Below are 22,395 nucleotides of genomic sequence, written 5' to 3' on the forward strand. Positions count from 1 at the left end.
AAATGACATTCAGAAGCTCAATAAGAATGCAATATCAATATTCTTTTAGTAGGGTTTTTAAATGCTATGAATGGGGCATGAATGAACAAAAATATATTGTTCTACATTGGTGCCCTACGTCAGAATCTAGGGTACCCCCTCAGATTTTGTGGCTAAGTATGAATTAATCCAACTGCTTTACAATTGTAAACCCATCTCTGGTGCCCATAACAAAGAGCTTAGGCTTTTTGGACTGTAGAATAGCTTTGTGGTGCTTTCCGAAGAGGATGGATGGACTCCAACTGTCCAACCCAAAGGGTATCCTAAACTCACGTAACCCACAAATTGTTCAACTTGATCGACTGCAGAGCCTGATATAGGGGCACCTGCGTGAGAAAACAAAAGTAACCAAAGCCCGTAGATTTATGGATACATTAGGAGAATTTAAAGATAATAATTGAAACCTTAAAAAATTGTTCCACTCAGAGGAATAGCTGGAATCAATGAAACCACATGAATTCCAACACTGAATCTTTGAATTGAGAGAGATCAAAATTCCAATTGAAATGAAGTTCTTCAGAGGATGGAATTAAACATGAATCAATGAAACAGCATCAGTTCAATTCGAATCATGGATCATTGAATTGAGAGAGATCAAGAATTCTCACTATTTCTTAGATTCATTGACTAAATTTGGTTCAGTGGGATTTTCACTCACATTTTTTCCTTTCCACCCATAGAAAAAATCTAGAAAAAGAAATGGTACGATAAACCAATTGTAGCTGAGGCTCATAATAGTGTTTCTCAATTGTGCTGATTTTATTATGTACACACATAAATGACAGCTATTTCTAGGCATGTTCATCAAGAATGATAAACAAAACATGGAGGTTGAACTCAGCCATGCCGAACTAATTGTGAATAGCAAGAGGAGTCTATAGGAGCTATTTGGTTATGTCTTGGTATTACAGATTTGATAATTCCAACTCTAGCATCAAAGTGCTCTACACTTCCCAAGTCTGCTCCTTCGACTACCCGTTCCTCCTCTCTCAATCATTTTCTATCTAATCAATCACACCTTCATGGGTTCTTTCTTCCTAGATTCGTGTATCTTATTCTTTCCCTTTTGCAAATTTAAACCCCATGCACATGCAATGGTAATACAAGAAAGCAGTGGTAAATGATGAAAGATGGCTAAAGTGACTACACAAGGTTAAACAACATCAAGGCATGCCAGAATATAAGGTAACAAGTTCAAATCATGTGCTACGCCAATTAGCATGCCGATGAATTATTTACATGTCTGGGTTCATAAGCAGAAAGATCAAAAGACGATCATGGGATTTGCATTATATTTGCTTCCTTGATGGAAACCTTCTTTCCGAACTCTGTGATATCCAGACTCCCATCCAGTGTGAATCTCTATTTTCCTGGTTTCCATTTTAGAATCTAGTTTCAGATGGCATCCTATAGATGTGTACAGGTGAATGTAGGTAGATGCGCTCGACTTCCTTGATGGAAACCTTCGTAGATAGATGGAAAATATCATTACATGGATGTGTATACGTGAATGTAGGTGGAAAATATTGTAGTCCTTTTAAACGAACAAACAGTTGGGGTCAAAATAGGGCTACCAATAGTGCACTGACACGTGGCGGGGAGAGGGGGGGGGGGGCTGCTATGGGAACATGTCGCGCCAAGGCTGCATCGTTGCCCCCGATCGAGACTAAGGCACTTGGTCGGCCATAAGCCGAGCACCGCCAACCACTCCGCTTTGCGGAACCAGGAATCAAGGGATTTCGGGACCGAGGATCCCTCCGGCCTGGAGCCGCCACATGGAGTGACCGTAACCTCGGCCCAGAGGAGAGACCTTGGTTGGTCGAGCTCACGACGTGGCGGCAGGAGACCGAGCCAGTCCTCGGCCGAGTAGGAACCCTTAGCAATAGTGGCATCCCAACAACTACCAACTCGCCAGGCCGCCGCCCCAGGAGACCGTACAACGTCCCCTTGCCCACCAACTACTGTTCCATCACTGCCAGAGACCGTACGGGGTCTCATCACCCACCAACTACTGGCTTGTTACCATCTGGGACCGTACAGGGTCCCATCCTCCACCAACCATTAGGTTGTCACTATTAGGGAAAGGACACGTCCCATATCATACCGTTAACTTGACATTCCTGGCCAACTGTACCGCGCCTGTACTGTCGCTCATACCGGCACCACGCCGTCATCACATCACCGGCTCGCCAGACACGGAACCTCCATCTATAAAAGGGGACCCTTCACTCCATTTCAGAGGTAATTGACAATTCACCCCAGGTGCTCACACCTGACGCCCCTCTTGGATCACCTAAAGCCTCTCGTCCTTTGTGTTCAGTCCTCATTCTGTTGCCTCTTTTGACTTAAGTGTCGAAGGGTTTCCCCGGAGTTCCAACCCCGGGCACCCCTAACCTTTGTCTGTGAGAGCAGGGCACGAGGACCAGCAGATTACTATTCGTCCGACCATGCTTCTGCCTCAGTGAGACTGAGGGCGGTGCCAACGGAGCACGAGAGCCGGAATTGAGCAGCAACACAAACTCAACTCAACTCAACTCAACAAAGCCTTTGTCCCAAACTAGTTGGGGTCGGCTAAATTGAGCAGCAACACAAACTAAATGTCTATTAGGGATTTGATCCTTAATATTAGCAACAGGCTCGGTATCTAACACAACAAAATCTACGGGAAATAAAAAATCACTTACTTTAACTAACACATCCTCAACCATCCCTTTGGGTGTTTTAATTGATCTATCCGCCAATTGAAGAGTGATGGTGGTTGGTTTGAGGTCTCCTAATCTTAGTTGCTTAAATACAGAAAAAGGCAAGAGATTCCCAGCAAGAACTAGCTCTTAAGCCTGTTGGGCGACTAATCATTTCCAAACAAAAACAAAAAAAAAACAAAAACCAAAACACAAAAAGAAGCCTGTTGGGCGAGTAAGGAAAGAATAAACATTAAACTACTATATAACACATGGATGTCAATAGGTGAATGTAGGTGGAAAATATATTTGTCCTTTTAAACCATCAAACCAAATGTCTATTACAGGAGACTAGCAAAACAATCCCAGCTGAAGAATTTCAACAGAAGGTGTTCATTTTATGTAATTGACTCTCCATGGCCATATTAGGAAGTATGTAAGCCTCACTATAACAGTAATATGCATATGATTGCATATTCAAAATTTTCCAAGTAGATATACTTTTAGTTTCAGCCTATTGTAAGATGCAAATGAGAGAAATTCCAATTAAAACAGTCAATCCACAACCCTATGCCACACAAGAAAGTTTTACTTAAATTGTGACGATAAGCTATGTATAGTTTTACAATTCGATGCTATAGAAGAATACAGCCTCATGTATCTCACAATAATCAGATTCATGACTTCTCTTTATCATCTCCCATGGGATATTCAACATTCCCTGTCACATAACAATGTCATGAAGTATCTGTTGTAGAGCTGAAACAAATTATCTAGCATTCCATGTAAAGCCTGAGCTAAAGCATAGAATAAATGAACTAATATTTTATTTCTGGAGTGTAGATTGCAAAACTTGCGTTATCCCCAGATAGTTATCTAACTATTAATATACACTATAGCATAAAATTGAGACAACTAATCATCTCATTAGACCTCAAAATTCTAATATGTTTTTGTCCATCTATACAAAGAAAGTAACCCAGAGTTTCATAGTGACATTTCTCACAAAACCCAAGCAATTAGAATGAGTTCCGGACCTGGGGAAATCCATTTTGTCTGAAAACCCCAAACCCAAGTTCTAACCTATGCTACTCAGAATATGGATATTGATATCCAAGGCTATGAGATAAGACACAAGACATGAGTAAATAAAAAAATCACATACCTTGTCTAGATTTAACTTGTACTACAGGATTAGTAACAAATTTAGAATTAGGATTATTTGAACAATAACAATACTTTATCGCCAAAAAGTAATGGCAAACCAAACAACAACAAATCAGCTTTTAGGGACAAGAAATCCCGTGAGCATCTAAACAAAACAGCATAGAATAGCAATGCCCCACAATAATGCCCGCAAATCGCTATTTGGTCTCCATCATCAAGACCACGACAGGACATAAGCCAGATCTAAAGTGGAATGGATTTTACAATTACTAATTCCTTCCTCTCCACCACTTTAGCTAATTTATCTGCTATCTTGTTTTCAGGTCTCAATTTATGAAGAATTTTGGGTTTAATTTTGAGAAAAAGATCTAGTATTTTAGCAATCACATCACTTAATTCCAAGTCCCGGCTACGAGAGGATATTGGATGAGTCACCTTCAATGATTAGGGGACCACATAGAGAGGACCTAAAAATCCTCAAGCCACAAAGGAGAGCTCTAGCTTCCGCCTCATTAGAGCCACTCTCTCATTCCAGAAAATGCTAATCAAACACGACCATTTGAGCCTCGAAGATGCCACCTACCCCTGCATGACCTGACTTACTTTTGGAGCCTCTATAAAAGTTTACTTTGATCCATCCACATGGAGGGGGAGACCACTTTGGAAGCGCTTTAACTTTCCAACTTTTTCCCCAGATTACGTTCTTCCAATTCCTAAAGAAGATGGTAAGGTTGGGTTTTGAATTATACCAAAATTGATAATAGTTGCAGAAGATGAGCATAATCTATTACAGTCACAATCAACATAAACCAAATCTTTTTTTTTGAATGATAACAGAAACCATAATCTTGCATGAACTGGACCGTAAACAAAGAGAACAAAGAGAAGATATCACTTATCAAATTGAAGCGTGAATCTATATTCGTTGTTCTTAAGGCAAATCTCGCCCCCATTATGACAAATCAACGATGCAGATGGGATGATCAGCGTATGCCTCAAGGATACATCAACTCTCGCTCCAGAGGTGTGCACTCACGCAGCACATATGCCTTTATGTTATCAGAACTAGATTTAAAGAAAACGAAACGATGGTTAATGCACGGAATGTTACACAAATAACGCATTAATTGTTTTCAAATGGTCCACTAAACCACATGAAAAACCGTAACCCAAATGGTAAAGAAGAGATAAACACAAGCCATTAAATAAGCTCTTTTCGGGGTAAAGAAATTCTTTACGGCCCGACACGGTTAGGCTCAGCGCACAAATATATTACACACAACACGCCACGTCCAAACCCGACCCGACCCGACCCGACACGGTTAGGCTCAGCGCACACACGGTAAAGAGTTTTCCCACAAAACCATAGTTTTCTCTCTAAGAATCACGAACCCTAAGAGATTCAACTTCTATATACACCCTTTTGTCCACTCTCAACTTCCAATGTGGGATACGAGATTTCCATAAAACTTAACAAGAAATGGAGGGAAATTCAAATTTGGGTTTAAAATTCATAAAAGCTTAAGAGAACACAAATGTGTAACAAAAGGATAAAAGACCACAAGTTGTAATTTTGAATTACAATGTGGCTTTTCTTTTAAACCAACAAAGAAAAGTTCAAATGTCTTTTCTTTTAAATTGTAAAGAAAAGTCAACAATCCCCCACTAATTCAAAATTTCAAGAAAATAATGAAATCAGAAAGAGACAGATTGATCAAGGCAAAGGAATAAGTTATGCATAGTACATGTGTCTTTTGGCCTTGAACCTTTATTCGGTGTAGGTATATCGAGTTTATTAAGTACTTGGTGAACGTAAGTCTTGAACTAAGAACATCGAGTAATAAACTGAGACAACATATTACACACATAAAAAATAATGACATAAGCAAGTTCATACGGTTTAACACTTTTCGGACATGTGTTGTATCCTCTTTTCACGAGCGCTCTAGATAATTAGCCCAATTCTCATAGGAAGTGGCCACACTTTCATGCATATTATCTATCATGAGTGCTCGATAACTACTTGCCCCACTGACAATTAGCTAACCTCACGTTATAGGTCGCACCCACACTTTTCGGACATGTGTTGTATCCTCTTTTCATGAATGCTCGATAACTACTCGCCCCACTGACAATTAACTTAATTCACAATCATCATGGTACAAAACAAATCGCTGAAAGAACTTGTTGCTCCCATTTAACCTCCTTGGGATCTCCAGTTAAGTTATGATGGGTTCTCGTTATAGGTGATTTAATAAATGAGCTTCAGCCTCATCCCTCTTGATGTGCTAATGACTAAGTTTGTCTATCAATCTAACATAATCAATGGTTATCACTCCGTTCTTTAATAACAATCTTATAGGGTTATGCCTCCGATGAATGTATCGGGATTTTCCATTATAAACATTGTCACTTGCTCTTCTAATGGAAGCCTAACAATCACAATGGATTGTAATACTTGGTACTGGCTTATTCCAAAGTGGAATATCAATCAAGAAATTCCTAAGCTATTCGGCTTCCTCACTTTTTTTATCTAAAGCAATGAATTCTAGTTCCATAGTGGATCTAGCTGTACATGTTTGCTTGGTTGACTTTCAGGAAACTGCAATACTACGTAGGGTGAACACATTCACTCCAATTAGCATCACTATATCCCTCTAATACAACATGATATTTGGAAAAATGCAACCCGTAATTAATGGTGCCCTTAACATATTTCAATACTCTAACTAGAGCATCCCAATGATTATGTCGAGGATTACAAGTGTAGTTATTGAGTCTTCCTACTACGTAGGCTATATCTGGCCTAGTGCAGTTCATTAAATACATTAGACTCCCAATTACTTTAGAGTATTATAGTAGATTTATACTACTTCCTTTGTTTTTACATAACCTTGTACTCGAATCATGAAGATACAGGTTTGCAATCACATTGATTACCACTTTAGAATTTTCTCTACGTAGTAAGACTGAGTTAAGATTTCTTCTTCTAGGTTTCTTTTAATTTTAATATCGAGGACTACATGTGTCTTTCCTAGGTCTTTCATATCAAAGTTATTCTACAGAAATTTCTTAGTGTCTTTGATTACCTTTATTATGTCCGTTCCGATGATAAACATATCATCTACGTACAGGCATTCAATGACACCAGTCTCCACTAAACCTGATGTATGCATATTTATTCGATTCATTAATTGTGAATACATATGATAGCATCACACTATCAAATTTCTTATGCCATTGTTTAAGAGCTTGTTTTAGTCCATAAATAGACTTTATTAGTTCAGACATTTTGTATTCTTGGCCTTGGATTACAAAGCCTTCAGGTCGCTCCATATAGATTTCTTCATCTAAAAAATTGTTGACTTTTCTTTAGTATTTAAAAGAAAAGATAGTTTGTACTTTTCTTTGTAGGTTTAAAAGAAAAGCCACAATGTAATTGAAAATTGCCACTTGTAGTCTTTTGTCCTTTTGTGGCACACTTGTGCTCTTTTAAGCTTTTGCGAATTTCAAACCCAAATTTGAATTCCCCTCCATAACTTTTCGAGCTTTGTGGAGATATCTTATCCCACATTGGAAGTTGAGAGTGGGAAAAGAGGTTTATATATATACGAGTTGCATCTCTAGGGTTGAAGATTTTTAGAGAGAAAATTACGACTTGGTGGGAACACTCTTTACCATGCGCAAGTGTACGCGCCGAGCCGAGCCTTGTCAGGTCATGGTTGTGGACATAGCGTGCGTGTAATATTTTTTTTCTTTTATCCTCTTATATTTGCTTTATTTTATTTTATCTTTTTTTTCCATAAAGAATTTCTTCACCGTGGAAAAAGAGCTTCTTTAATGGCTTGTGTTTATTTCTTCTTTACCATTTAGGTTTCAGCTTTCCACGTGATTTAGTAGACCATTTGGAAAAGATTAATGTACGATTGATGTGTAACATTTCGCACATTAAGCGTTGATTCCTTTTCTTTAAATCAAGTTTTGAGATAATAGAAAGTTATCCGAAAGGAAGAAGTAGAATACACTTTATGGTTCTCTTTGTTTATGGTTTTAAGATCTTCTCTTCGTTTTTTTTTTGTTTCACGATCAAGGCAAACGGCAAGATAAGCGAGTTTGATAGGCATCCAGGCTGCGTGACTACACACCCTTGGAGCGAGAGTTGATGTATCATGGAGGCATATATCGATCATCCGATCTGCACCGTTGATTTGTCATAGTGGGGCGAGATTTGCCTTAAAAGACAGCGAATACAGATTCGCGCCTCAACTTGGTAAGTGACATCCTATCTCTGTTTTCTATGTTTACTTCAGTTCATGCAAGATTATGGTTAATTGCAATTGATGCTGCTCATCTTCTACGACTACTATTCATCTTGGTATAGTTTGAAACCCAACCTTGCTGATTTATATATTACCAAAAACAGTATGAGTTTTATTTATGTTCTTTCGTACCCCAAACAATAAGTTCAATCTTATCTCCATAACTATCCTTTGCAACAAATACAGTTATTCCTCTCCTTCTAGATTTCCCCATCAAAACATATGGTATGAGGCCCCAAAGGATTTTTCCAACTCTTCCAAAAGGGCTTCCTCTCTAATACAAAATGATTTCCCATTTCATCCAACCTTAAAAATGAAACCCATGTCCCACATTTCATCAAACTCCTGATTACTGTACCGTACCTTCTCAAATATACAACCTCTACAATAGATGAACCCTAAATTGCAAGAGCCTAAAAAAAAAAAAAACTAATCAAACTTGTCCAAGCATGAACTCCATTTACCCCAATTTGACATTGCAGGATCACATGAAAACAGAAACCCACGTAATCAAACTCATAATGTCATTGTAATTCCCAATCAAACATGAAACAAGAAAAGAACAATCTTCAGACCTCTCCAAAACACATGAAAACTACACCCCAAAACCCTAAATCATACAAAACCCATTTCATCACAGTTATCCTAGCGTGATTAACATTTCCATAGCTTCGCAACTGTTACAAACCCAAATTGGTCCGCAATGTCTTTGATCTTCGACCCTCAAAACACAATTTTGGGATAAAATTCTTCATTAATTTGAAAAAGACTAGTTACATGTTATTTATAGAAAAAAATCCCAATTCATCTAAAACTCCTACCCAAGCCAATCTATAAACCGTAACCCTTATCTCTAAGACTCCTACACATACCAAACAACTACAAAGCAAATCCTACAAATTCCCCAAGTGGAACCCATCTAGGCACGTAGCAACAACATACACAGAACACAAACATTTCATCAAAACTCACTCATCAATATCCAAAAATCATAAAATCAACACAGATAAAAAAAAATCCAGAAAATGCAGATACATGGATAGATAAAACTAGTACCTGCAGAAGAACCCACCAAAAGAATCTTATCAGTAGACAAATTTTGAGACACCCATTTGCAAACGGTGATTAATTTCAGAAAAACCCGTCAAAGAAGGTCTACCCGTAGATCTACCTGCGCCTCTGGTATCAAAGGTGATTGCTCTGTATCTTTCTCTGATAACCCAACAGCAATACTCCTCAAAAGGGCTTGGCGACCCCCAAGAAGGGCCAATGGATGGACTAGGATAATGACCAAATTGTCCTTGAGCTTGTTGGGTTTGAGAGAGTAAGTGCAGGATATGTTAGGTACCTTACCGAAACGCTAAAAGCTACCGAGCTGATGGAACACGTTAGGCAAAGCCCTTTAAACCTGTCCTATACCAAGCTGGATCCCACCCAGTCCCATACCTAGGTGGCCCCCCACTTAGGACTTGTTAAATTTCAGTCTCTTCCACTTTGTTTGGGACAAAGACCATTCACCTTTGATGCTAACCAAGTGAGTGTGAAATGAATTGCCGAGTTGACTCGGTGAGTGATGGGCTCCAACTTTATTTGGTAAGTGTGCCTGTATTACCTTGAAATTAATTATTTAGTATCATGTATACCAAAACCTTTCATTATCTCTTAGACACGTGGCATATGTCTATTCCCTTTTCAGCACGTTTGAAGGTCTGAAAATGGTGTTGCAGATAGGCTAGCCCGAGAAGGGGTTTCCAAGGAGGAACTAGAGTTGTTTGATTCTCTTCCGCCTTGACGAAGTTGTTCTAGGAGCTTTCCTTGCTTGTAGGAAAGCCTTCTTGTTTGTATTTTGTTTTTCTTTTGCTCGACTCTTCCTCTCTTATATTGACCATCTCATATTCTTTTCATTCTAATGAAATCTGTTGCCTTTGCATATGTCTATTAATCTTATTGATAATGAAACCAGTGTCCAAATCGTTGGTCATTTTCACTTTCGTCTTTATTTTCTAAACAAAATCCTGTTTTAGAAGTGTGTCCTTGCCCTTACCTGTACATAATTAGAGTGCCACCCTTGATATTAGATCCAACGATAGCCCAGTTTATAGGACTTTAGAGGATGCTATAGTTAGATCAGACATCGAGGGTGGCAAGTGCAACTACACGGGTTCGATCTAACTATAGCATCCTCTCAATAATTGTTTCTTTTCAGAGGCTTCAAGATCTATAACCTGGTTCAGATGCATGAGATTGAGTGGAGGGAGCAATTTCTGAGATTAGGAAGGGGGGTGTAAAGGTTGATTTTGCCTGTTCCAATCTGCTTGTAGAAATGCTTGTTGTGTGTGTGTGTGTGTGTGTGTGTGTGTGAGAGAGAGAGAGAGAGAGAGAGAGAGAGAGAGAGAGAGAGTTTCTGCATTTTTTTTCTTCTCCTCCGTCTTTTGTACCTTCTAAACCAGCATATTCACACTGATATCTCCTACCTCATATCCAAGAAAACATATACTACAAAATTATATAACCAAGCTTTTTACATACACTTGAGCTCCCAGCTAAGGATAAAGTTGTCAACCTCATAGCACCATTGGTCGGTCCTTTCCTTCTCATTAAAACCTTCAAGAATACCCACATTACAAAGCTTATTAAAATATCAAGGACATTCTGGTAAAAGAAAAAAATTACGAGCCTAGTAGGCTTCTATCTTGAGCTGTGATCACATATTGCATTGTTGCATGTATCCAATCTAATTAAGGTGCTTTGGATGTATAACTAAATTGCAATTTGGGGCCTTCTAATTATAGTTTATGCTTCTCAAGAAGGCCCAATTTGAACCCAAATTGCAATTTAGGTCAACATCCAAGTACCCCCTACGTTAAATTATCTCTAGTGATTAATTTCAACTATTATGGTTAGAAGGCATTAATCACAGGAAATAAGAGAACCATATTATTCTAATTGTAGTTCATGCTTATTAATCTAGGAATTCAACACCATTCACCAAAGACTACTGAGATTGAAGTGAGATAAACTGTAGCCTTCTCACAATCATTATTTCATGTTTTAGTGCATAATATTTTATTGAGTGTGTCTAGGCAATTTTACATAAAGACATTTCATGGCTACTCTTTTTCAAGAGAGAGGAGCCAACTCAGAGCTGAATTTGTCTTATTATACATATGAGGTGGCACTTCTCTCTTGAAAAAGAGAGGCCGCAAAATTACTTTTGCAAAATTGCCTAGACACACTATTTTATTTATTTGTTGAGTGGGTTTAGCATCTTGTATAACTGGTGGCCCCTTGTCTCTAGGGCATGTCAATTAGTATGATGGAAGTTTCTGTATTCCTTGGCAAAACCAAAGATTGCAAGCTTCTCTTAATTTCAGTGGTGGGTGAATTTAAGTGAAAATTTGAGATCATTGTTTTTGGAATAAAGTTGTGAAAGTAGGTATAGATCTTCCATGATCCAATAATTTAAATAAATTCCTAAAAGAATGCTTACCAATGACCTACTAACATCCAATTCATCAACCTCGGCATCACAAGCGCAATAAATAAACGCCGTGGAAGTAAAGCAGGATTTGGTATCTGCAGCCTTTTCAGGAACTGAAACAATAACATGGCATACCCTTATTAAAGAAAAACATTGTTTGATTAACACAACTCAATATTGCTAAAGCAACAAAGCTCATGCTTTTAAAGAGAGTTAAATCTATGCTAATAGAATTTCACATTTTTCAAAACTCACTTTTATAAGAGAGTAAAATCTATGTTAAATAACTTCATATCTTTTCAAAGTATACATGCTTTTTCCAGACTTGGCGCATTGGTAAGGTTGCTCCATTGTGACCTCATGGTCATGGGTTCGAGTCACGGAAACAGCCTCTCTGCAAAGCAGGCGTAAGGCTGCGTACATCTAGCCCTCCCCAGACCCCGCAATGACGGGAGCTTCGTGCACTGGGCCGCCCTTTTATACATTTTTTTCCAGAATTGTATTTCTGAGTTCCTTATCAACAAGACTTTATAGAACTTAAAACATTGAACATATTAAAAAAACTCCGTTTTATTTATTTTCTTAGAAAATCTTCAAAGTGAACCTCTCCACTATGGAATTGTTCGCTTTTGCTTTATGTTTCTGATTTTTTCTTTCCATTGTCCTTCTTCTCGTTAATGATATTCATTAAGACCAAAGGAAGGAAGGATTTTTCAAATTAATCATGAAGTCTTGGATGAAATCTAATATGTGTTGAACTGAGATCTAGTGTTGATTGTAAAAAATACATTGGTAGATTGTCTGAATTGATCTAATTTGATTATAAGCTGATAAAGTTCAAGTGCATCATAAGAACTACAAAAATAGGATTCTTTATTCGACTTAGGTGGAAGAGCTCCCTGACAGTTAGACCCTTTTGTTCATACTTTCCATAGTACTTCCACAAATCTTAAATTATTTTATGATTTTTTGTGAATAATCAACTAGTAAAATATGTCTTACCTTAGGGGGTGTTTGGATCTAGGGAAAAAACTGATGCGAAATAATATTCCAGGGCCTAATAGGTTTTTTGCAATTTTCCTTGAAAACATGGAAATTTTTTTATTTTGGAAAAGAAATTCATAGAAAACAAGTTTACCATACATTGAAATTTTATTTTTGGAAGTTTACCATACATTGAAATTTTATTTTTCCATAAGAAAATTTTCTTGAATAAAAAATTCATACATCCAAACAGTCCCTATATGATTTTAGAATTTGATGACATGTATTGACTAAGTAATATAAAATTTCGCACAGATACAAACAAGATTTTCCATCACATTTAATAAGCAAAACAATGCCCGTTTTAAACCCTTTTTTAATCCATCATTTTTTTTGTAATTCTTGTTTCTTTTGACATTTTTTCTATCCTTTTTTTTAGCTAGTGATGTTTTTAAACCTGTCTTTTTGGCTTGCTGTTTTTTTAACCATATATTTTGCTATGGCTCTGTTTCCTTCAAAGTAAAATATAGGATTAAATTAACCCCCATTTTACGTCGAAAGAAGCAAAGCTTATGATTAAAACAAAGGATGAAATAAACAACCTTTTGAAACACGTACTAGGAGAAGAGAAAACTTACAGAGATCCTGTCAGATCCAAAATCCAGATAGGGTTGGTACGTGAAGAGCATCTTTGATGCCATTCGAACAATTCCATGCACTACACTGACTCGAATAATCCTTTTCCTCTCGTATCTATTCAGGACATCAACAATCTAGTTTAAGCACCACTCATTTAGCCAAAAAATAGAATAAAAATCTGGATAGAATAACATTAAACCAGATGAATACCTTTTAAGAGAAAATGCAAGTTCATCTGCCATTTGACCATTACAGCCTCTCTCAACGGCTTTCTCAAGCTCATGTACAAGTTGCTGACAATCCTGCATGTATTTTCGCAGAGTAAAATATAAGAATGTCACCAGCGCTGACAGTTTAAAGAAGAATCCTAGCATCTACAGAGAAATTGATTATATAATGTCTATGGGTGTCAACAGTATGGATTTGAATTGGATTCACCCGTGTCTATTTCACAATCCGCTTAGATTCTAATCGGAGAATTCCTCGGATCTTACCCTTGGTGTTCAAGACTCTTATGCTTCTAACTCTACGTTAAAAAAAAAAAACTGATTGTGTTCATTTTCATAAGAAAACGCTTTTCTACTGGATAGTGCACCTGGCTATCTGGTAGATTTTCTAGGAGCAGGATGACTAATAGACTGTGAAGTTTGAATCCAAGTCCATTCGGATTCGGGCATTTCAGGATTCAAGAACAAAATTAAAAAAAAAAACATTTTCCAACTATTAATAAAACTGCGCAAAGTATGTTATTACCTAGTGCAACAAGTATGTTTTAAATATTGTCATAAAAAAAGACTAAAATATCATCATAACTCATATTAAACCATAAAAATTACTAAAATATTTTTATAATTTATACTATACCCTACAGAATATGTGAAGCCATTTTTTTGTAATTTATCTGACCCTAATCGGATACAGACATGATTTTAAATCCTGAGTATAGATCTATACATTTGGGGCCTTGTTAGATCTTCAGACATGGATACGTAAAACATCCATTGGATTAAATTAGTCTCCAGATCCATTTTAATCAGATCAGCTTCTGAGGATCCATCAGGACATCTGGGTCCGTTGACAACCCTAATAATGTCAGTCTTACATGAGTGGGCAATGCAAGTAATATACCTCGATTGCCATACAACCTCCCTGACCTAGGTTTGGCTGCATTGCATGAACAGAGTCCCCTAGTAGCGTCACGTGCCCTTTGCTCCACGCATATATCATGTCTCGATCGTACACATCCCTCCGTAGAATCATGTCTTCTGGTGTCACAGATATTAGAGTAACCACTTCACAGCACCAATTCTCATATAGTTCTAGGAGCCTCCTCTTTTTACCTGCACTATTATTTCAATGATACATACATATAAATCCTCAATTGGAAAAATATTTTCGAGAGTCAGATCCAATTATATGCTTCCAGTTAGGAACTGTGATTACCTATCGCAACAACCTAAGCAGACTTAAGAAGTGTTAATATCATATTTGAAATGTAGCCTATAATTTGGGCCTTGTATCTTCTATTACAAGCCATTTTAGTGAAATTTGAAGTTTCTTGTGTAGTACAACGACTTGCGGTATGTTCTATTCACTGTCCCCCTTAGACTCATCTCCTCCGTCCTTTCTTAGGTATGATTGGATTAGACTGTATATGAATGGGGATATAATGATAAACAAGCCACTAGTAGCATTCACGGAGTAATAAAGAGGGGTCAAGCAAATATCATAAAAAAGAAGAAGCCAAAGTTTAAAAACTATATCAAGAGTGAATAAAATGATAGAGGAATTGACATGCCTGCAGGAGGATCAGTATTTCCACGAGGCTCCTTATGGAATGCATACCATTGCATCTTCCCAGCCCCAACATCACAAGCAGCAAAATATTGATTTAAACCCATGAAAACCCGAAACCTTTGCAGAAAAACACGAAAAGAAAATGACAGTCATCTTCGAATATACAAGGAATGAACATTAAGAGATTAACATTAATATAAATCCAAGTGAAACTACTTCAATATTTTTCAAAATTGGAAAGTATTTTCCATTTCAAGTTTCCTTGTACTGCTGCAAATCAAATGAACATACCCAACAGTGCTGATATATGATGGTACAAAATCTGCTAATCCACTATAGCATGTGTAGCTTGAATATTGGGCTTCTTTCCACCCAAATAGTTTTCCACGTACCTGGAGTTCAAATGAATTAGATGAAAATATCATATAATTGATTCAAATAACAGGGAAAAGAAAAAAAAAACAAGGAAAACAGTGAGCGTGTATCATATAATTGATTCAAATAACAGGGAAAAGAAAAAAAACAAGGGAAACAATGAGAGGGAAAACGGCTTGAGTCACCTTTGACCATATTCCATCTGCCCCTACTAGAATATCACCTTCATATTGCTGCCCATCTTCAAGGATGATAGTGACCTGATCCATGGAAATGACATGAATGTCAATTCACTGGCACAGAAATGCAATACCAATTTACCAGGAGATAAGTTAATTGTTTGTTTCACCATGTAATTCTATTCCCTATCTTATCAGTTCCATTAAGTTTAGGATCAGGGCATCTAGATCATCTACATTGTTATTCTAGACTGCCATGATCACATAACAGATCTAACCAAATTGATTTTCTAGATCTATTAGGAATTATACTAATCTAACCAAGCAAATTACTAGAATATAAAAGTGGATTAGAAACTTCTCTAATGCGCTTAAAATTTATGACCTGATCTCTGATGGGGAAGATCTCCTAATAATCAGTTCGATGGTAGAAGAGACCAATCCCTTCATATTTATCGAAAAAGAACTACAGTGCTTTACCCATAATAAAACTCTAACAAGCTAATCAACTACAAATCCTGATGTAGTTAAACTCAAGGCCACACAAACATTCATGTCTTATTCTCATTCATTAATCTAGACAGTGGATCTAAGACCAATGATTGCCCGCATAAGGTCTTACATTTCAAACTTGGAATTCAATTAACTAATGGAAAGAGATGAATTAGACATCCTAACCTTATTAGAATCTTCCTTGAAGTCCACAACCTCAGACCTGTTACATACTATATCAAATCCAACTGCATTCACTAAAATGTTTTGCAATGTCATCCTGCAGATCAGTAGACTAACCGGAAGCCCCCTCTTTTTAGCAGGAGTCAACATATCAATCTTTGCAAACCTGTATTAGAAAAATGAACCAGTGAAATGAAAGATGAATTCTGAGAAAACAGAGCAAGCCATAATTAAACAAGACCTTTCTCAAGTTCTTGGAAAAAGAGATATCTAGTTGGGGTCATTCGTGTTTCCATTATAGTGCCTTTGGCCCTCTCCCTTAGTTTACGAGGCACATGTGTGTCTACATGAGGATGTGTTCCTCACTTCAACCACTCTCCGCGACAAGTATGTAGAGAAATCCAACGGGAAAAATCTGATCCAATCACACGAAAAGAAATAGAAAGATGAAAAGACACAAGCATGAGATATATGTGGTTCGGCCCAGATGATTATGTCTACGGAGGAGAACACGATATTCCACTGTGAGAAAAAAATAATAAAAGGATTATAACGGATTAATTCAAACCTGCAAAACGGAACCTTTTTCTTCTCAATGAAGACCGTACACACAAAAAAGAAAAACAAAAGACCCTCTCCCAATTTCTCATCACATGAGAAATACCCAAGAAACTCTCTTTTTCTCTCCCCTCTCACCATGCACTGGTTTACACCCATTTTTGAATTTAAGACCGTGACCGAATCATTGGTGGATTATTTATGCATCAAGATGATAGCAGTTGATCACTAAAGGTTGTCTTCCCCAAAAGATAGAAACAACAGTTATGCTCAACGGATTGGAATTTAAAATTCAAAATGAAAGTTGACAATTATGATAGGTTCACTCCCGGATATCTGGAGCAGTTGTAGACAGTTACAATGAAGATCTATATAAGGAGATGGCTGTGTCCAAGGAAGAGGTCTCGAAACCAATCCAAAATATGTCATAATTTATCTTCACATTTATATTTAGTTTTTTCGCACTATGATTTGAAGGAATGAATTCATCATCTCTGGTTAGCACTTCACTTTAATTTCAATTCGATTTCACTTGCATTGGCGCATGTTCGTGTATTTTCATTAAGAATTTAACGGGATTCTTGTAGATCTCCATTAAGTCGTTTGCATTATGTGTCCATCAACACAAAAGCCATCACTTTGGCAACATGTCTTAGAAAGGTCCTTTTTTCGAAAGGCATCAAGAGCCTAAGGAAGAAGTGATGTTCCCCTCTTCTTCTCAATTGCCTGAAATCCAATCCTAGGAGATGAAAAATCAATTACCCTTGAATATGATTTTGGAGACTCATTTTACTCATTGGCAAGCCTATGCACACACTATATAACACTGACCACACTGCACGCCTTGGGTAGTTGAAAACAGCACTTGGTGTGGGTTTTCCTCCTTTCATAAACTTAGACAAAGCCTAAGTCTCCTCTCAGTCTCTCGCCTTAGTCACACTAGTAAAACACCTAACATAATCCTCATTTCTCTCTCCCGCTCTCCAATTTAACTAGGGAAACAAGAGAGTGCCACTTCGTACTAGCCTATGAATAATACAAACCCATAAATAGAAATACAAGCAGCTTAACAGACGCAAGTTGTTACATTTGTGTACCAATTTTACCTCATCCCAAAGGGAGGTATGTAAAAATTGCATAGTTTTCATGTTTGGGTGAAACTATTATACTAGGATTAGGGTTGGAAGTTGGAACACAAAAAATAGAAGGTAATAAACCAAGTAAATCTCTTTTTTTTTTCCTCGATTTCTACACTTTCTGATTAAAAAACATAGATTTTCTAGTTTTTCTATTAATCTTGGATACTTTCAGAAGAGAATCAATCAGTGCTTATATAGAGCACTTAGATGATAAGCATAGAAAGATGTTACGATAAACTAGAAAGAGATAAGAATAAAATGTTCTAATCTAACCTAATTAACCTAATTAATAATTTAATCTAGCTAGGTTACCTCATTTAGCCAACTTGCTTAATCTACCACCAAGATGATCCAACAATGAGATCTACACCCAATCCAACAGTTGGATCTCACATATTCTAATATGCCCCCATATGGTGAAAAACCCCCCTCAATAGCAACCTTGGTGAATTCAAGACACCCAACTCAACACCACTCAAACATATGTGGATTGTCCAACAGTTGGATCTAACATATTCTTGATAATAATTTGGGCTTACCACTTTCCTGAAATGCCATCAGCTAAGCCATTGATCCGATCACCATTAACACATCCAGCTTTCATGATTTGATCAGCAACCTCTTTATCCATAGATTGCAATACTGCCAAGGCCTTGCAGTGGAGTTGAATTGGACCTCTATGACGACCCTCCCCTCTCACAGCACTCAAATTCTTCTCAAACACCTTCACTTCAAATCCTCTATTCTTTGCAGCTAAAGCCAAAACCAAACCCCCAATTCCCCCACCAGCTATCAGAATCCTTACCTTACTCCTTTTCTCCCCTTCTAAATCCTTTTCCAATTTCATAGAGCTTCTATTTCCTTTAAAGAGAGACTTTTTCAGTCTCGATTTCAAATTTTTTACAGAATATTTGTATTGGTTGCATTGATCAGAAGCCATGGATAGTCAAAGAGAAGAAGTAAAGAGAAGGTTACTGATATGTGAGGATATATGCAGCATAAGCTTCCTATTTATACCAAAGAGAATGACATTAATTAGTCTCAGTTTGTATTATGAAGTGGGTGAGCGGTTAACCATTTTCCATACTTATGAAAAGACCCAAGAGGCAAAAATAAGAGTAATGTACAGACTAGAAAGAAAACTTTGGAGAAATGGGGTGAAAAATAAGATTAGAAAGGGGATGATGGATACTTACACCCTATTTTGATCCTTTCACTGACCTTTTTTTCTTGCTATTTCACTCACATTTTTGGCAGGAAAAAACAGAAGTGGGATGTGTCTTCTTCTTAAGTCGGTGAAGGGTTTTTTGGTAACATGACGTGGGGTAAAAAATTAAGAGAAAGGGTCAGGCATAGAAAGATAACATGGAGGGAGTTTGAGACAGTGAGTTTGAACATGAAGGGAAATGTTATCAGCACTGCTGTATTTCGATGAGGGCACTCCTCACTTTATTAAAAGTACGGAATGGCCTGCACCATTGGATGATCCAAACTGTCCATTAGATGGGCCAAAGCCTAAATAGGTTGTGCCCCAAAAATCATTTCCATGGGCTGATCCTAACCCTCCGATCTGAATGTTAGAGGGTTGATCCTAACCCTCTATAGATCAGAGGGTTAGGATAAACCTATGGAAATAATTTTTGAGGCAAAACCTATTTAGGCTATGGCCCATCTAATGGACAGTTTGGATCATCCTATGATGCAGGCCATACCGTACTTTTAATAAAGTGAGGAGTGCCCTCATTGAAATATAGTACTGCTGATAACATTTTCCAAAATGAAATGAGGATACTTATTAGCAGGGCTGCAACTCGAGTCAGGTCGGGTTTTTTTTCGGAAAACCCACGATTCCCAAACCCGGCCCTATCCATGATAAATCTCGGGTCGGGTCGGGTTTTTTCACGTTGACGCAATTTTTTAAGGAAAATTCTTGGTTGGCAAGGCAACTCAACTCATAGAAGCAGAAATTACACTCACATTACACTTGAATCAAACAATGATGTAATTACACTCACATTACACTTGAATCAAACAATGTTGTAATCAAACAATGTTGTAATTACAATCAAACACTTGAATCAACTCAACTCATAGAAGCAGAAATTACACTCACATACAATAACAGTGGGTGCGTGGGTTTTCACTTTTAACTTTTAACTAACAATAGAAAAAAATGTACATACTATAACTTATGAAACTCGGGTCGGGTCGGGCCCCTTCAAACTCGGCTCGACCCAAGATTCATGCGGGCTTTTGAATGCTCAACCCGAAACCCATGAAACCTGAACCCAACCAAGGCTATTTTCGGGTCGGGGCGATGCGGGTCGGGTAAAACCCGGCTCGAGTTGCAGCCCTACTTATTATTGAGGAAGTCTAGACTGAAGGGAGCCCTTGCAAAAGAGAGGTGAAAGGGCTCCCCCATTGGCTGCACATCACCATCATGTTTGACTTTTCAACTGTTATTAATGCATGACGGTGATGTGTAGCCAATAGGAGAGCCCTTTCACCTCTTTTTTTGCAAGGGCTCCCTTCAATCTAGAAGTCCTCCTTATTAGTTATTACTATGGTTTTACATTTCGACCGAAATCCGAAATTTTGGATTTTGGTGGAGACCGAAACTGTAATCACACATACCCGAAACCTTCCTTTATTTTGACCAAAAATTTGAAATTTCGGTCGAAGTTTTTTCAAAAATTTCGTCTGAAATTTTAGGACATTCGACCAAAATTCATGATTTTTTTTAATTTTTTATTGTTTTCCCGAAATTACCCAAATTTTATAATAAATAAAATGTTATTTTTAATAGTTCATTGGATTTCGGCCGAAATTTCGGTTTCAGTGATGTCCGAAACCGAAATTTAAAACCAAGCTTATTACACACCATTTTGATCCTTTGCACACTCCTTTCTTGTTTTTTGGGGGTAAATGGCGGTGGAGGTCCTAGGATTTGCCCTTCCTCTTGAAGATGTGTGGTGGTTGAAGGTAGGTGTGGGCAGTTAGGCTCATAATAAGCCTTAAGGGGACGATTGTGTGTGTGTGTGTGTGAGAGAGAGAGAGAGAGAGAGAGAGAGAGGGTTATGGGGTTAAGGAAACATCTCATTAAAGAGAGAAGAGTGCATGGTTTTAAATTTCAAGACATGAGTTTTTTTTTTTCCGCATGAGATAGATGGGAGAGTCGAAAATAGATTCAAAAGAGGGTTGATTAGAAGAAGGTTGGATTTCAGAATCAGTTAAGGGCGGCAGTATGATAGGAGAAGTGCCTCTTTCAGTCCAAAGCCTTGAGGTCAAGGTTGGACTTAAGAGATTGAGTTAGACTGGAAGCTCTTCCTCAGTAAGGGAAGCGATGGACTATCGGGTGATAGGCCCGGGCTAACCCTCCATATAGATTGACACGAACAATAATATAGATATCAAGGTTAGATCCTTTGTATAGCCAGAGGAGTAGAGGAGAGGCAGATAGTCTGTAGAGAGGCGAGTCTTCCAGTTGGTGTGGCTGTCTCTACATTTACCGGATCATACAGAGGCGAGTCTTCCAGTTGGTGTGGCTGTCTCTACATTTACCGGATCATATCGTCCTGCCTCCAGTCGCTTGGATGTGGACGACATAAGCAGCTCCTTCAGAAACGGCATCAACAGAAAAGACGACGACAATCTATATGGAAGGGCAATTTTGTTGATGCATCTCACTTCGTGCCAAACCAACTATCTCGTTGCTATGTCATCAACCCCAGTAACTTAACGAAGTTGGAAAACCCAAACTGAAAATGCAAGCTCCCTTCGCTTCGCTTGCTAACTCTACGAGTCCCTTCGCTTCGCTTCCTTGAACTGGGGAAAGGTCTACATGTGGCAGTATTGTCCCGTATTTTTCAAAAAGTAAGGAACGGCCCACACCATACACCGTAGGATGATCCAAACCGTCCATTTTATTGGCCATTACGTGAATAGGTTGTGCCCCAAAAATCATTTTCACAGGATGATATTAATCGTCCGATCTATAGAGATTTCAACAATATGCAATTCTTCTATAGATAAGAGGGCTAGGATCATCATGTGCACATGATTTCTTTATACGGTATGAGGAGTTTTTATATGGAATAAGCCTGCATAGTCCAGTATTTTTCAGAAAGTACTGTACGGCCCGCTCCATAAGATGATCCAAATAGTTCATTTCATGGGCCACAACATAAATAGGTTGTGCTCGAAAAATCATTTCCGTAGGATGATTCCAACCCTCCAATCAGCAGAGGTTTTCATAATATGGAGTTCCTCAATAAATTGGAGGGTTGGGATTATCTTCCACATAAGACTCCGCACCTGCAACGGGCGACCCAGCCCAGTTCGAGAGCGTCCATGTGTTTGTTT

At 37.9% G+C, this 22,395-nt stretch overlaps 1 protein-coding gene across 4 annotated transcripts; it reads right to left on the reverse strand.

Moving 5' to 3' along the window:
* Nucleotides 1-23: 23 nt before the first annotated feature.
* LOC143893074 (zeaxanthin epoxidase, chloroplastic-like) lies at nucleotides 24-19,102 on the reverse strand. Of its 4 annotated transcripts, none has more exons than XM_077398023.1 (11): nucleotides 18,573-19,102; nucleotides 16,340-16,502; nucleotides 15,668-15,742; nucleotides 15,399-15,499; nucleotides 15,109-15,224; nucleotides 14,439-14,650; nucleotides 13,521-13,612; nucleotides 13,310-13,424; nucleotides 11,697-11,800; nucleotides 9,279-10,810; nucleotides 24-350 (listed from the first exon to the last, which is right to left on the reverse strand). In XM_077398023.1, the coding sequence occupies exons 1-10, from the start codon at nucleotides 18,971-18,973 to the stop codon at nucleotides 10,804-10,806; spliced, it is 1,386 nt and encodes a 461-aa protein (XP_077254138.1). In that variant the 5' UTR covers nucleotides 18,974-19,102; the 3' UTR covers nucleotides 24-350; nucleotides 9,279-10,803. The 4 variants fall into 4 exon arrangements, with proteins under 4 accessions (XP_077254138.1, XP_077254137.1, XP_077254136.1 ...); XM_077398022.1 differs by having other exon boundaries at nucleotides 24-365; XM_077398021.1 differs by having other exon boundaries at nucleotides 9,263-10,810.
* Nucleotides 19,103-22,395: the final 3,293 nt, after the last annotated feature.

Source organism: Tasmannia lanceolata, unplaced genomic scaffold (genome assembly GCF_043159265.1).
Source record: "Tasmannia lanceolata isolate RefF3 unplaced genomic scaffold, GAP_Taslan_0.1 ptg000015l, whole genome shotgun sequence".
In the NCBI taxonomy this organism is placed as follows: Eukaryota; Viridiplantae; Streptophyta; class Magnoliopsida; order Canellales; family Winteraceae; genus Tasmannia; species Tasmannia lanceolata.

Coding starts and splice junctions, on each gene's coding strand:
- LOC143893074 (XM_077398023.1), bottom strand. CDS start 18,973: ATGGCTTCTGATCAATGCAACCAATACAAATATTCTGTAAAAAATTTG. Junction 15,500..15,667: donor CAGATGGAATATGGTCAAAG/GTGACTCAAGCC, acceptor TTTGAACTCCAG/GTACGTGGAAAACTATTTGG. Junction 14,651..15,108: donor AAATACTGATCCTCCTGCAG/GCATGTCAATTC, acceptor ATAATAGTGCAG/GTAAAAAGAGGAGGCTCCTA.